General features: G+C 40.0%; 1 protein-coding gene across 1 annotated transcript in view; it reads right to left on the bottom strand.

Moving 5' to 3' along the window:
* The window catches only part of syne2a (spectrin repeat containing, nuclear envelope 2a), an 85,283-nt gene that overhangs the window by 15,454 nt on the left and 54,115 nt on the right, over positions 1 to 15,714 (bottom strand). Inside the window, exons 81-95 of the mRNA XM_030405261.1 lie at positions 15,466 to 15,642; positions 15,021 to 15,176; positions 14,778 to 14,933; positions 13,277 to 13,441; positions 12,918 to 13,051; positions 12,293 to 12,482; positions 11,422 to 11,607; positions 11,119 to 11,232; positions 10,431 to 10,582; positions 8,649 to 8,796; positions 8,022 to 8,116; positions 5,745 to 5,976; positions 5,416 to 5,613; positions 3,263 to 3,385; positions 2,059 to 2,214 (exon numbers count right to left, since the gene is read on the bottom strand). Of these exons, the coding sequence (XP_030261121.1) occupies positions 2,059 to 2,214; positions 3,263 to 3,385; positions 5,416 to 5,613; positions 5,745 to 5,976; positions 8,022 to 8,116; positions 8,649 to 8,796; positions 10,431 to 10,582; positions 11,119 to 11,232; positions 11,422 to 11,607; positions 12,293 to 12,482; positions 12,918 to 13,051; positions 13,277 to 13,441; positions 14,778 to 14,933; positions 15,021 to 15,176; positions 15,466 to 15,642 (2,382 nt within the window). The remainder of the gene's footprint in view (positions 1 to 2,058; positions 2,215 to 3,262; positions 3,386 to 5,415; positions 5,614 to 5,744; positions 5,977 to 8,021; positions 8,117 to 8,648; positions 8,797 to 10,430; positions 10,583 to 11,118; positions 11,233 to 11,421; positions 11,608 to 12,292; positions 12,483 to 12,917; positions 13,052 to 13,276; positions 13,442 to 14,777; positions 14,934 to 15,020; positions 15,177 to 15,465; positions 15,643 to 15,714) is intronic.

Below are 15,714 nucleotides of genomic sequence, written 5' to 3'. Positions count from 1 at the left end.
CAAACCATTAAACTGACAACGTGTCTCAGTTACAAGATTAGCTCCTTTCTTTGCCAAATTTAAAATAGACTTTGTGGGAACTACTACTACAAAGAAACAAGTCTTAACTGTCTAACTTGTGCCGGGCCCGTCAGTTGGATTTTGACAAATGTAAATCCAGTCTGAAACAGAGTTATTGGTTATGTTACTTATTGGTATGTTCCAGGAAAGATCTGACCTAATTCTCCTACACAACAGTGCATTTTGTAGATTTGAGCTTAGTTCATAGGGACGTCTTTCAAAATCTGTAATGTGAAAGGGTACTGTTCAATACAACGGATTACCTATAAATAAACTGAATATGAAGTGTGTTACTACACTAAAGCATTTAATCTGCAGCAGAGTCAGTCATCAACTGAATTGAGAGAAATCCCCAAAGGGACTCTGGTTGGTTGATAAAATTAACAAGGTCCATTTTCCTAATGACAGCTTAATGCCATGAAAACCCCCCATTACATCGCTGAGGAGGGGGCTGATGATCTTTTTGAGGTTAAAGGGCTTAGCGAGCCCTCGGGGCATATTTGAACCAGCTATATTTTACCGTTCTGTGGCATTTATTTGATTTAAATGAGCCGTGCTTTGGTTTTAACGAACCAACAACCGCTGGGCCTTTCTGGACACTGGAGAATTTAGGGTGCATTGTGATCTGCCGTCACCCCATGAGGACTTTGTGCTTCCCCCTGGAACAATAGAGCCTGTCCCTTGAATCCCTTTAGCCCAGCCAGGCCATCTGCTCATCGGGCCCATTCCAGTGGCTTCCCCCACCTACAACCTGTTAACTATGCAGAGGAAACTGTTGTGGCTCAGATCCAGGCCCCCTTGGACATGTCAGGAATTAATAGGGATGAATAATCTTGTGTGATTTAACAGCTGAAAATTGTCTGTGCTCTGTCAAATAACCTCATTTTATATTTTTGTCCATCCGTTTCACTATTTAGCAGAAATTATCATAAAAAATGGATTTTTTGATGGCTGAAGTATATTCTTTTAAGGTAATGTTCCATTTTTTGACTTCAGGTTTGTTTTTGGACAAACATAAGAAGAATTATGGAGCTAAAATAAGCAAATAGCATTCTTGCACAAATAATCCAACATGCAGAAAACAAAATATCAACGGAAAACTTCATGATTGGTCAAACTGCTGGTTGATGCAGCTGCTGCATCCCAGCAGCTCGTGCCAAGACAGGAGCAGGTGGAAGCAGCCGGCCTGACTGGGAAACCAATTAGCATGACTGCAAATTATCCTGTAACCCCTAATAACTGACAAAAATGTCCCGCGCATGTCACAACCGTTGGTATTTAGGAACAACAGTGCGTTTGTGTTTAAGCCAAAAGACTTAACTGTAGGAATTTGTGTGTATACAGTAGAGCTGCTTTCACCAGTAATGCAGTTTCAGAATTAATGGGCTGTTCTGTCGAGAGTTTCATGTGATTGTTCGGATGGCTCAGTGAGTCTGAGTCGGCAGCTAATTACAACCTGAAAAGCTGCAAAGTCATTATTTGAAAGCATTTCGATAAACTGCATAATGCTACACTTTTCTTCATGTTTGTCTTATGTTTGTGACTAATAAAAGCAGGAAAAAAGACTTGGATAAATCCAGACATGTCCAACCCAAACAAAAAGTTTAAGTTTTAGTACTTTTGCAAATTAAATGTTAAGAAAACAAATGAATTTCTCCTGTGGGAAAAGAAAGTGTTAACAAGAGGACATGACAATGTAATTTCCCTCCATAAACCTGCACATGGTGGCTCTTTTCTCAAACAAATGAGTGTGTGTGTGTGTGTGTGTGTGTCCAGCCCCAGTGGTGCAGAGGCTTTGTGTTGCTGCTGCTGCTGGTCAAAGCCAAAACACCGCTGGTAGCAACTTTTCCCTCCTTCTCTCCATCTCTCCCCCTTAATCCTTCCTATCCACCTGCCCCACCTACAATCTCTCACTTCCTCTGGCTCACTTTATGGTCCCTTTTCTCTCCCTCTTTCTCTCTCTCTACCGCTGCATTTCTTTTTTTAATCAGTTCTCACCTTCATACACAGCTCTTCCCATTGACCGTGGAGTTGCTCCAGCTGCTGCTCCAGCAGAGCCGAGTCGCCTGCCGCGACGTACTGGGACAGGTCCGTCTTCATGGTGGCCAGGTCTCTCAATCCACTGGCCAAACGCTGCAGAGAGAGCTCGGTCTCCTGCATAACACACACACATACACTTTAACACCAGCTCAGAGAGCCATGTACAAGCTGTCCACTCACGCTGCTGTCCCTCTTTCTCGCTCCGACTGTCCAGATTAAAGGGCTGTGGACGGAACAGGGGGAGGGTAGAAGGGGCAGAAAAGGGGGAGGGGAGTGAAAGCATGGGGGTATTAAATAAGGGAAAGGGGGGGAACTTAAAGGCACTCTGGTGGGATGGGGGGGTAGTTACTGATGGAGTTGAGAGGTGGGGGAACTTTGGTCAGTTTTTAGACCAGCTGACCATCCGACAGATTCATGCTGATGATCTTTTAGGTCCTGGTGTTTCAACTTTATGCTTTATGTTATAATGTACAATCAAAACAATTTTCCATATGATCAGTCGACTCTTTGATTTGTTCAACATTTACAATGAAGAAAACAGTTTTGAACTACTGTCTTGAATTACTTGTTTCAATAGTAAGTGAGGTTGGTAGACATAAGCATAATAAAATCATGATTTAGTACATAAAGATTAGATTTCTCATATTATTTTGGATAATGGAATCGCTCAGTGTTCTGGTGCTCACTAATAAACATCTACATAATACTCTGGTGGGCACTACATGTGCTTCCCTTTCTCACCTGCCTGCTTTTCTCTGTTGGGGCATAACGTGTTTTTTGTGTGACAAGCTAAAATCAGAGAGAACAGAAAGTATCCAGGGACGCGCTCACGCCGGCATAGTCTGACTGGCCATGGAGGGCACCGGGAGAAATCGTGCTTGACAGCCGCTGTATAAGCCAATCGAGCATCCTCCTCTTTACCCCCCTCCCACACACACACGCCAACACATGAATAGGGGGAGTACAGGTGCTTATGTTTTCCACTCCAAGCACAGCATAATGCCCTGGACCATTTCAGTGTCTATGTTCTGTTTTCAAAGGAGTTTATAAAATGTCTTGTGTTTTGTACGTGGTATTAGAAAGGGCTGTTATTTACTCTATTCTAGTAGTTAGGAATAGGAACACAGTCAAGTTACACACAGACTACATGTATTGTAATTACCTGAATGTGTTTCTCCTCCTCAGAGCCCTGCAGTCTTTCAGGCAGCGGCTGTTTGAGCTTTGTTTCCAGCTTGTCCAGTTCAGACAAGATGCTGGTGATCCCATCCTGACACTGAGACCACTTCTAAACAGGAGGACAGAGAGGAAGGAGATCTCAGGAGTCACTTTAACACATATCTGACAGATGATTAACCACAGAGACCTGGGCTGTAGAAAGATGAAATAGGAAAAACACAAATGCAAAAATAACCTGTTTTTTTGACATACGTTGGTCTAGAATTAAGAAACCGTTTTTGGCAGTTTTGCCTTGACAGTAAATGTCTGTTTAAATGTCTTAAATCTCTAAATATTCCCACCAATGTAAGTCTTTAAAATGCTTTGTGTTATGACCATCTTATGAGGACCAAGTTGGGCTCTTGCTGTCAGCTATACTTTGTTCATCAATGCCTCTCTCTGTGTGATCTTTGACATGTTGCTCGGAGGGATTTCCCCGCCTGTTTATCTTAAAGGGGTTAACACAACTTTCCCTGACCTTACTGGACCTGGGTACCAAAACATCCGAATGCTCTGAGTAACACAAACCACGAAGCTGCTTGTCTCTTCTGTCAGTCATACGACAGTAGTCAGAGCTTTGATGTATTACACAATCAGTGTTTGTTAAACATTTCTACCAGACAGCCAGTAACATGCTTTGATCCTACATAATGTGTGTATGTTTATTTCACTATTATTACAGTATTTTATTAGATCACAGGTATGATCCGTGCCTTGCTGTACAATATATGAGCACTGCAGAATAACAGCGATGGAATTAAAAAAGGGGCGGACACTGATAACCAGCCGTCTTTGGATTTGAGCTTCTCTTTGATCCCTGGCTGAAGGTCAGTGCCAGGGCAACACACCAGCTTCTCTGTATGTGTGTTTGTGTATGTGTTTGTGTGTGTGTGTGTGTGTGTGTGTGTGTGTGTGTGTGTGTGTGTGTGTGTGTGTGTGTGTGTGTGTGTGTGTTGGAGGATTAGGGCCTGGATATGGGTCATGAAAAGCTGACACCTCCTGCTCCCTTGTTAATACTGTAACACATGTTCATTTGGATTTTATCAGTCCAAAGCTGTACAGAAAGGGAACATCTGGGATGTTTGATGTGGATGTCCAATCAGTGCTGTTGGTAAATTTAGTTAACTGAAGCAATAAATTCCTCAGTAGCTGCTATGTTGACTGAGAAAGCTGAATGCCAGCAATTCCTACACGTACCAGGATGCATTGTGAGCGAAGATGTATCCTTGTCCACTACACATGGACATCTTCACTGTTAGAAATGTAGCTGGTGTACACGCAAGAGAACCAGTTTTGTTTATGAATGGCAGCACACCCTGTGTTCACACTTAGGGTTGGCTTGTAATTTTTCCAAAGCACCAATAACATCACTGGTGTCAGAAGACCAGTTTTCTCGGTCAGTATCGAAATGTATTGCTTCAATTGATGACAGTTACCTTCAATACAGATTGGACATCCACATAAAAAGCGTCAAAAATTCCCTTTAAGGCAAGCTAACTGTGTATATTATGATTTTCTGCTTCAACATACTATTATGAAGTACATGTTGATGTCGATGTAACGGATATAGAATGATGAAACATCAGCATTTACATCGGTTTCTTATAAACCTCACTATAACTACACAATTTTGTCTGCCACACAGTCACCTGGGAAAAGCAATCAAGGTTAACTGGGAATCCATTTCAATTACAGACTAAGTGATTGAATAAACTCACGTTTTGTCCTGTGCTGTTGTTATTTGTTACTCTGAGGAAACTGAAACGATCCAGTTGTCTTTGCAACAGCGGCACCAACAATATTACAATTGGGAAATTCTAGGAGGGAATAGCTGCCTGTTTTCACTTTAAGTTAAAAAAAAGGGGAAATTTGGACAAGCTGTAGATAACAACATCCTGTTCTTTGATTGAGTTTGATTTATATAAATGATATCTACTGTATATCAGTATGACAGACATGTTTATGTTCGCCTTTTAATTTGAAAAGCTTAATACTTATTTCAACGTCTGATTGTATAGTTTTGTTTTAAAACACTACAAGATCAATTGTAAGATTTAACAAAAAAAATGATAATAATAACTAAAAGAGTGTTGGTGTTACCTGAACAGTTGTGGTGACCAGTTCTCGTCTCGTCTCCAGCAGTGAGCTGGTTCGTTCCCAGGCTTCCTGTACAGCCTGGAGCTCTGACTGCAGTCGGCTCTGACACTCTGACTCTGTCATAGTTTCACATAAATGTCCTCCAGCATCCAGTGTCTGTGTGTACACCGCGGAGTGGAGACCCAGAGCATCTTCAACGCACTTTGAAAGATGTGGGGAGAGTCAGTGCTTGTAATTTTCCTAAATTTCACACGACATAGCATTTCAACCACAATTTGCCCATTGGTATAAGAATCTGACACACAGGAGTAGGAGCACAGTACACTTCTTACCTGGTAATCGTCCCTGCAGCTCCATTGCTGATGCAGTGCACACATAGCAGGTCCAGCAGGAGGCAGTAAGGGGTCAACGTCACTCAACAGCTTCCACAAAACTTTCAAGCCACGACGGTAGACCCTCCACTGACCCAGTTGTTCTTTTATCAACGACCTTCGCTGGCCAACCAGAGCCAAAGAGCTCAACCAGCTCTGCCTCACACAGGCCGCTTGTGTCATGAGCTCAGATCTGCATGAGAAGAAACAAAAGAGGTTCAGACTTCTATATATGTGGATACAAACAATACTGCTAACAAATGTAGGCTTACTAGTTGATATCCATTGAAAATTAAGGAAAATATTTGTGACATTATGAGAAAAGTCTTTTATGCTTCATAACACGGTAGAAAGAGAAAAAACACAAATGAGTCTGTCATACTTCATTCACGGGCAATTGATAAATCAACACAAAATCAGCAGGTTTTAAAGACTGTCTTAAAGCCCAAAGTAGAAATCTCAGCAGGGGTAAGAGAACAAAATTTCCGTTGGCTCCTAAAAAAAATCTGCATTTCTCTCCAAGCTTTCCAAAATGATTTAGGGAAAGAGACATCTACTGTGACAGTTCCAGGCAAGGAAACACCTGCACACACACGGATCCTCTGTTGTGTGTCAGTAAACACCAAGTGTGTGTAAGTCTTATTGGCCAAGAATGAAATGCAACCAAAAACCCTCAAATCTAATTACTTTATCAGATGACTGGGTTTGTGACGAACACAAGACTGCAATTCGGCACGCTCTGATGACTCAGATTAATAACACAGTTTCCCCGTGGCATGGCACCCACACAGAGAGAAAGATTCTTTAAATACTGCTGCCAATATGAAACCTGCTAGTTTCGGTCCACATACCAAAAGTAATGAGTAAAACATTCATCAATCCCCAAAAGGAAGAATCACACAATTAAAAAGGTCCTGGAACTGAGATTACTTTTAGCATTCGGGACTTTTGGGATTAAGAAGTTTCATTTTTATCTGAGGATTTATCTTCACTCCCATTTATCAACCTGACTGCATTCAAACACATATTGCAGCTGGGATGTCTCTGACTTCAAACATTGTCAATTCATTTGGGACAATGCAAGAACACAACTCAACAAAACATAAAACAAAGATCTGGACATTTTTTTAGACATCTGACTGCAGAATTCTTACATGTTACAACTTTAACAGAATTGCTGATAATACTTAAATAAACTCACGTTTTGTCCCGTTTTAAATGTCTACGAATGGCAAAGAATTGTTTTTCGTTACCTAACAAAAAGCCTGTTATATCTACAGAGAGAGTGGGCACTCTTCCATAGAGTCCGCAATGTTGCACCGCCATGTTACAGTAGCCCAGGATGGACAAACCAATCATTGGTTCTGATAAGTTTCTAAAAATACTACACACTGGACCTTTGATGTTTGGAATGTAGGAATTTTTGTTGTAGTTAAGTATTTTCATAGTGTGGTAATGATACTTTTACTTCAGTAATTGATCTGAATACTATTTTAACCACTGACCTTACATACAATCTTTCTTGTTCTATCTTTTTCAGTCTAACCTCCCCTTTTTCTCCTGAAGTGGTTGTCATTTTCCTATTGACTATTGTTGTGCATCTTATCTAAATATGAGCCTGTCGAAGGCTGGGGAAACCTTGAACCTTGACAACAAAAATTTGTGTGAGAAAAAGCTGGTGTGCTGCGGAGTAACAAGTTACTCCTTTTGTGCTGGACAATGAATAATAGTCCTCATTCCTGACGTATTATGCGTATGTTTTTGTCTGCGTTGTTTATGTTGACCTAAATACTCTGAAACCAACACAAAGCTGTGAAATCACCAGAGGAAAGCCTGTAAGTAGCTTGTACAGTTATGTGGCTTAGTGGTAATTAATACCCTTGACACACTACCTTACTTACAATTATGCATTCAAATCTTTAATTGTATCTAACATCCAATAATAAACTTTTTAATAACTAAGAATTATGGGGGCTATGTTGGTGTCAATGTGATGCAGATGAAATCAGAACAGCCGATCGAAACGAGCTGCATGCTGAACTGAGCACACTCCTGAAAATGAGGAACACTATGATCATATGAATTTATTAACATGTTGATGAAGGGAAGAACCAGATACAATGAGGTCTTAAAGGAAGAATCTGCTACTCAAACCTCATTAAGCTGTTGCACGTTCAAAGAGTTTTGTTACTTTTTAAACTGCCATTTAATGCTTTTGAAGAATCACGCATCACCTACCTTTTTTCTCCCGTTTCTTTTTCCATGAATCCGACTGCATGGCAGAGAAGAGCTTGCAGAAGCTGGTGTCCAATGATTATTTCAGCCTGAAGACTCTGTGGGAGTGAGTGATAACAACAGGAGAGAGAACATGAGGAGAGCAATAGCTTAAATCTTTCATTAGACTCATTACTAAGCAGTTAAACCAGCGTGAGTTCAACACTACATTTTTCTGTAATATTCAATGTTTAAAACAAGCATCCTACTGTCCTGGAATAATCACAGTGATGTACTAAAGAATGGTTTGTGCCAATCAGGCTAGTTTTACACAGGTGATGAACTTTTAAATAGAGTAGAGAGAAGCAGGTAACTACCGGTATCGGCTTAAAAATGTTTGTATGTACACATTCCTATCAATTTGACACTAGTTTTGAACAAGTGAGAATAAAGTTTGCTTCTAGGGACACTTAACAGAGTGATACTTTAATTAGAATTTTAGCAATTTGACTTATCTATCATTTCTGTCCCCAATTTCCAGAGTTGAGAAAAAAGCCTTGAAGCCATTTAAAAATTGGTTCCAGTTAATCTGTTTCTGATTAATGTCTACGAAACAAAAGAAATGTAGATAAACTGTGAGGTGTGTTGTACCTGATGGACATTGAGCATCTCTTGAAGGCTGGAGTAGTTTTGAAGTTTTTTGGATGTTGATTCCTCCTCAAGCTTCTTCTGGATAGATTTCAAGTTCATACACTTCTCCTGAAAGTTCTGGGAGCGCTGATGATCAACATGATGTTCTCTGGAGAGAAAAAATAATATGTTCGACATTAGACAAAAAACAACAAGTGGCAGAGTCCTTCAAAGTGCACAGATCTGTTTTATTTTATTATTTTTTCACCAATATTTTTAATTAATGTTACATATTTAACTAAAAAACAGACACTGAATAAAACAATGACAAAACTTGAACTTGACAAAATATACGATGCCATCTCCTTCACCCACACCTGTTTTGAAGGTACATCTAGTTTTTTCCAATATAAGGCAATCATCTTCCTGGCCCGCAGGAGTCCAAAATCAATTAAAGTTGTCTGTTTTTAATTAATGATAACATTTGGGGGATATATACTTAATATACACACTTTTGCTTGATAAGGGACTTCCACATTAACAATGTCAGCTATGGTTGGAAGGATTGTTTTCCAGTATTGTTTTAATTTGGGACAGTCCCATAAATCGTGAAACAGAGTGCCTCTCTCCTCTAAACATTTGATGCAAGTTTCAGGGTTGCCAGGGGACCACTGGTTGAGTTTGACTGGAGTAATGTATGTTCTCATCAACCACTTGTAATGTAATAGCTTCACCCTCGTATTAATTGATTGTTTTTGAGCTCTTAAGCATGCCTTTTCCCATTCAGCCTCTTCTATGTTTTTTTTTGCATATCTTGCCTCCATGCCTCTAATCTGTCAGTGGTAGACTCGTTATCATGTGGTAACAGAGTTGTATAAAATAAAGAAATCTGTCTCCTCCCATTTTGATTGAGAACTATGAGATTTTCAAGATGTGATAATGGTGGTTCAGATGGTATCTGCTTATATTTTGATAATATGAAATGCTTCAATTGTAGATATTCAAAAAAATGTTTTTTAGGAATATAGTATTTCTGACACAGCTGTTCAAACGCAAGAAGATTACCATCCATGTATAGATCCTCTATTTTTTGCATACCTCTTCTTGCCCAGATTCTGAAACTGCCATCTGCCCTTCTTGCCCTAAAAAAGGCATTACCCCATATGGGGGAGAAGCGAGAAATGGGAGGAGTTGATGGGCTTTATACCAAATATCTATAGTATTTTTGAGAAAAGGTTTTTCTACTGTTCTTCTCAAAGTTTTGGGATCTGCAGAATATAAATATAGTTTTATTGGAAGGTTTGGTATTGACATCTGCTCAATGTTTACCCAAGCAAGAAAGAACTCAGTTGAAAAATAAAACATTGCAGGGCGCAACTGTGCGGACCAATAATACCATTTCATATTTGGAAAACATAAACCTCCCCTTTCGTAGGGCAGGTATAACAGTCTAAGTCTCAACCTGGATTTGTTATTGTTCCAAATAAATTTCAGGAACAAGCTATTAAGTCTATTAAAAAATAATTGTGGTTGTGGAAGCGGGAGTGATTGGAACAGATCTGCTTTATAACGCTACAGCTCAAACTTTAAAATCTTAAGTTTTCATTTCATTAAAGCCTTGATTCAGTCCTGTGAGATACGATGGATTTCTTAACATGGTAAAGTATAACTGAAATGACAAAGAAATATTTATCATGGCTCATGTGCAAATTCCACTTACAGGCAACAATGTGAAAACACACAACACAACTCCACACTAAATGGATTTCTGTTTGTGCATCTTTATGAGCTGAATGTTCTCACCTGTTCATATCCATCGTATGAGTCATGCTTTCAACCCATTGCCTCCTCAGCATGTGCAGTCTCTCTGCCTCATGGTTGTTATGGGTCACACAGCCGCTCATCTCCCTGACGTCAACCAGTGACGCAGACAGGCCGCTGAGCTCGGAGAGAACCTGCCAACACATCCGAGAAATGAAAAACACACAATGTATTTTCAGTTAATGAACAAAATGGTCTCGTATCATCAGACTGCCCGCAACCTTATGAGAACAATATTGTCTGGACATTCTGAGCTTTACTAATGGCAACAAATGCTGAAAGTACAACAAGATAAATGTTTCTATTATTGGATTTTTTTCACTCATATTATCATTCTTCATTTTACTTATATTTGTGGCATAATAGTGCTCCTAGTTTTGGTATGCAGCTCCCATAATTGAGTTTTTGTGGGGGGAAAATAAACAAAAAGTATGAAGGTACTGTTTTAATAAGCTTCAAATGTTTTTTTTAAGTCTATATTCTTGTACATTTTGACTGATAAAAGTTTTCTGATTTAACTGTTAGAAGTTCCTGATTTGCAATGTAAGCATGTGTACAGAGACTGTAGATTTCCCACAATGGAGGATAATAAGAGAAGTGACAGTGAATCTTAAAATAGGTGTCTGATGTGCATGACGCACAGAAGTAATGTTCAGGGATTCTGACCAACCTTCACAGAGTCCTTGTCATTCATGTTGGCCTTCAGTCTTGTGTGTATACTCTGTGTCTGCTTTTCAACGGTCTCCAATCGTGTGTTGAATAGTTCCTGTTGCTCCAAATCCTCCTGCACACAGAGAAAGGTGATTTTAATATTAACCTGAATTCATTCATTTTGACCAATATGTCACAGTTTCACGATAAACTTAAGGGAAACTCATCTCTGAGTCATTATAATTACAAAACTGTAAGTTAAACAAATATTTCTGCTATTAATCTATTCATAATAAGACATTATTTCTGCTCATTTCCTCACCTGAAGACTTTTCTTTTTCCGTGATGTTGCCTGGCTCAGCAGCAGGACTTCACGTGACAGCAGTCTGGTCTCTGATTGGATTAAATTTGCGCCCAGTGGTTCTAGTCGTCCAATAAGAGGCTTGGAAGCAGAGAGAACATCTCCCATGCTGTTTTGCAAATCCATGGCAGCTATCTGCAGCTGCTGCTAATGAGTGAGAGAAAAAACAGCCACTTAGGTTGAGGAATGAGAGGATGAGGACAGCAATGACGCGTTTATGTTTTTCTGTCCGACTTTTAATTGATTTAATTTAATTATGTAGCGTTGACCGCCTTCCACCATCTTATTGACTGTTCAGCAATGTGCCAAAAATCAAAGCTCATGCGATTCTAACTGTTTTTTTCCCCCTCCAGAATAATGGAAAGCCTGTTTTCCACAGATGTTCCTGACGCAAGTAACCATAAATAGACCTTTCAGTGTACTATTTTAAAAGGTTGGAAAGGGAAAAGAATTACATGGTTGAAAGAATTGAAGCTTGTTGTCGTGCATGGATGTGCAAAACAACTAAATGTCAATGGACGCTGGTTGCAATTAGCTGCAGTTTACCACTGTACATTGCAACAGAGAATGTAAACTCTTTAAGTTGTTGAATGGTGACTGTAAGTACAAGTTGTTACTTACTGTAAAATGTCTCAATCAAGAACTTAACACAATTCTTTTAACAAAGGTGTCCTGTACAATAGTTATGTGTTCATTTAAAAAAATTTCATACTTAAAAATTGTTTCGTCCTCAAGATTTCTACATCAGTCAGTTTACTGTAGATGTACAACAATCACTACATTTCACTGAGCACTAGACATTCAAACACTCCGAACGGCACCTTGAACTCACCTCTACCAGTTTAACTGCGGCCTGTGTGTCTTGTTGAGGTGAACATCTTGACAGCTCCTCCCTCTGATGCCACAGTTTTTGCAGTTGAAGGGAGCATTGATCAGAGAGGTGAGTGAACTCCCGCCAGAGGGAAAGCGTCTCTGCAGTCTTCACATGCTCATCCTTTAGCTGCTGCACCACGTCCTTCCACCTGACACAAGCACAATACATTAGTCCTCTATAACTCTGTGTGACTCTTTAATGTTTATGAGCATTTCAAAGCTATAGTAGTCTAATTGCACTGTAGAACATGATTGTATTGAGATTTTTAAACACAAATTAGATGATCAGTTTTAAAACAGCACACATTTAATTGCCTATATGATAATATTTGAACTTTTTTTTTCCTCCTGATTCCGATATGCCCATGCATGGACAACAAGATAAGCTAAGAGGGGAGAAGTAACAGACAATGTTATTGTGCTCAGTTCAGATTTTTGACAATGTATTTTTCAGATTATCCAAATGGAGGGATTATTTTATGAGTCCATAAAGAAAACTTTATTCATTTGTGCTGTCATTTGCATTATAAATTTGAGTTTAAAGTTTATTTCAGCAATTCTGTTCTGGCTTTCAGGCCACTGACCTTTTTCGCTCTCCTTCTATTTGATCCTCCAGAGCCTGAGCTGTTTCACAATGAAGTGTCTTAACAAGACTCTGATATGATTTGTCCACGGATGCCAAAAGCTCTTCCCCTCTGCTGGCCTTCTCCTGGAGGAGCTGTGCAAGAAAAACACCTTTTACATTTTCAAAACTGTCAAAACTAGATGGATGGGCTTTTAATCTCATACAGACAGGACTGGCTGTTACAGAGTTACTTTTTGGCTTTTCTAAATCGTGGCCTAAAAGCTGCAAATTACTGTGATGATCATCATTTTAAAATACAGCATGTGATTATTTCTTCTTATAGCTGTAAAGCCACTGATGTTCAGTGCTTTTGCTCACCTGGAGGACATCCATGTATCCTTCAGCCTGCCGTAGGGAGAACAGAGGCTGATGCTGAAGAGCACAGCGCACCCTGGTGGTATGCAGAGAAACTTCCCTCAGTTCTTTCTCAAAACGTCCCCACTCCTCCACAGTCTGCTGTAGAACTGGTTTCAGAGCTGTCATCTGCAAAGAAAGACAGGATGTTGTCTGGTGAAGTACCATCCCTCACACTTTACAATTAATTTACTCCTGGTTTTAAAGAACTATAGGACTGTCTGAACTGACTGAAAGATGTAAAGGCACTGGCAAATCCAGGCATTCCTGATGTACCATTGTTTCTGGTGCTTCACGCTAGCATTCGTTACTACAATCAATAATGAGCATTATGCTAAACCATAGATAACTCATATATTTAAAATGATTAGGACTACACAAGAGGGTATTACTGGTTTGTACTCGGCATAGAGAGATAAACAGTTTCCCAGGATTGTCTATGTTGTTGCACTGAAGGCTGTTTTTGTACTACATCAGGTGAGAAATTTGCAGATTTACTGATTTTAGCTGTAAACATCCAACACATTCACTGCATATGAAAAGTGAATACAAGTCAAAAGTGTTATGCCATTTTGTAGATTTGGCTAAAAAACAACTGCAAAAATATGGACACAGACAAGTTCTTTTTCAGATGATATTGGTCACTTGGTATCACTTAATATAGTTATGCTTAAAGCCTTATAGCCACCGAGGCAGAACTAAGGAACTAGTGGAGTATCACACACACATTTGACATATTATGTATGCAGTTAACTAGCCAAAAGTTGCCATGGCTAACATGACAACAAATTGTGTTTAATTGGAGTCTTGCTGCAGGCCACCACATAATTGTTTTGAATGATAAGGCCTTGTAAAGTTGATATGGCTAATGTGCTGGTAAACAATTGCAATGCCTAATTTGTTAACAACACTATGGAGCCTCCGATTGGTCATGGTGAGAATTACTACTACGTTTGCATTCCCTCGATATACTTTCCTTCCGTTTCTTCTGAGCCGTGTCATTATGGACTAAGTAAACCAAACTGATTGGCTTCTCCCCAACCGGACATCGACTGTTGATCCGCCACCCAGCCTGTCTGCTCTACCCCACGAGCTCAGAGACACTGTCAAAGCATCCGTGTGTTTACCAGTGAGGCAACAACAGCTACTAAAACCATGAATTTCTGAACGCACATATATGTCAGTTACGCTGAGGTTTCCGTGGCCCTGGTAGTAAACGATTTCAGTAGCTAACCTGGAAGCAAACACTTGCCTGTTATAGGCTACACCCAGCAGACAGGGAGCAACATTAGCATTTATTTGGGGTCTTGCTCCTGATCACCAAACAGTTGATTTTCACTCTCCTTTTCGCTCAGTTTTGGTTAAAACTGGGCATTAACTAAAAATCTTGGTGAATAACTCTGATTCACTCTCTTCTGACACTATGTTAACATGCCTCTCACTGCCATAACAGGTTTATTTTTACCTGCTGACTAAGATCCCCACATTCCTGACACACAATCTCTGTTTGGCCAGAGAAAGAAATATCACAGGGATGATCCTCTTTTTTGTCAACATGAACTCGAGTTGTTTTCAGCTTCTGCAAAGCTACAGCCACGTCCTTCGCTCTGCCCACAACAGCCTGGAAGAAAAACAGAGCAGTCTCAGATCCGAGCGCAGCAAGAGAGGCAGTTCAAACATACACACGGCTCACATCCTGTTACTGTACCTCTAAGTCAAGCAGAGTCTTACGGGCCAGAGTTTGACCGGTGGGATGTTTCCTCTGATTCAGCTGCTTTTTCTGCTGCTCTATCCAGCCATGGAGACGCTGTAGCCGTCTCTTTCTGTCTGCACACGTGTGATGCATACGTTCAGCTTCACCAGTCTGTGGGGACAAAGTTACACAGTTGCTGATTAATGCAAAGAAACAAAAGTCAGTAATAAAAAGGCACATTTCTTTTTAGTCGGACAGCTTTTTCCATTGCAGTTGGCAAATAATGAAATATGTTTATAGTTTGACTAATGGCTTCCAGTGATTCGATAAGCCTCAACCTAGATATTAGCCAGCTCAACCTTATTTAATGACAAATATTGGACCAGAAAATCGAGAGAGGATTCACAGTTGGAACATTTAACTTCAGATTTTACTGTGCATTTGTAGCTGATGAACACACCTGGCTCTCCAGCTCTCTTTGAAGGTGCAACCACTGCAGTCTGAGGGCGCCAAGTTTCTCTGCAAACATTGTACATTCAGAGCGGAGATCCTTGTTGTCCACTCTCACCACCTGAGGCCCGGACTGGCACAGGAAATCCAGAAGGAGCTGCCCATTGACCAGGCCTGCCTTTAACTCCTGAGAAAGAGAATTTCATCAATACAAACACTCCAATATATGAAAAAACATACAAGTCAGTACAAGTCAGCC

Source organism: Sparus aurata, chromosome 22 (assembly GCF_900880675.1).
Source record: "Sparus aurata chromosome 22, fSpaAur1.1, whole genome shotgun sequence".
NCBI lineage: Eukaryota > Metazoa > Chordata > Actinopteri > Spariformes > Sparidae > Sparus > Sparus aurata.
The sequence above is the reverse complement of the archived record's forward strand: the minus strand, read 5'-3'. Positions and strand labels throughout refer to the sequence as shown.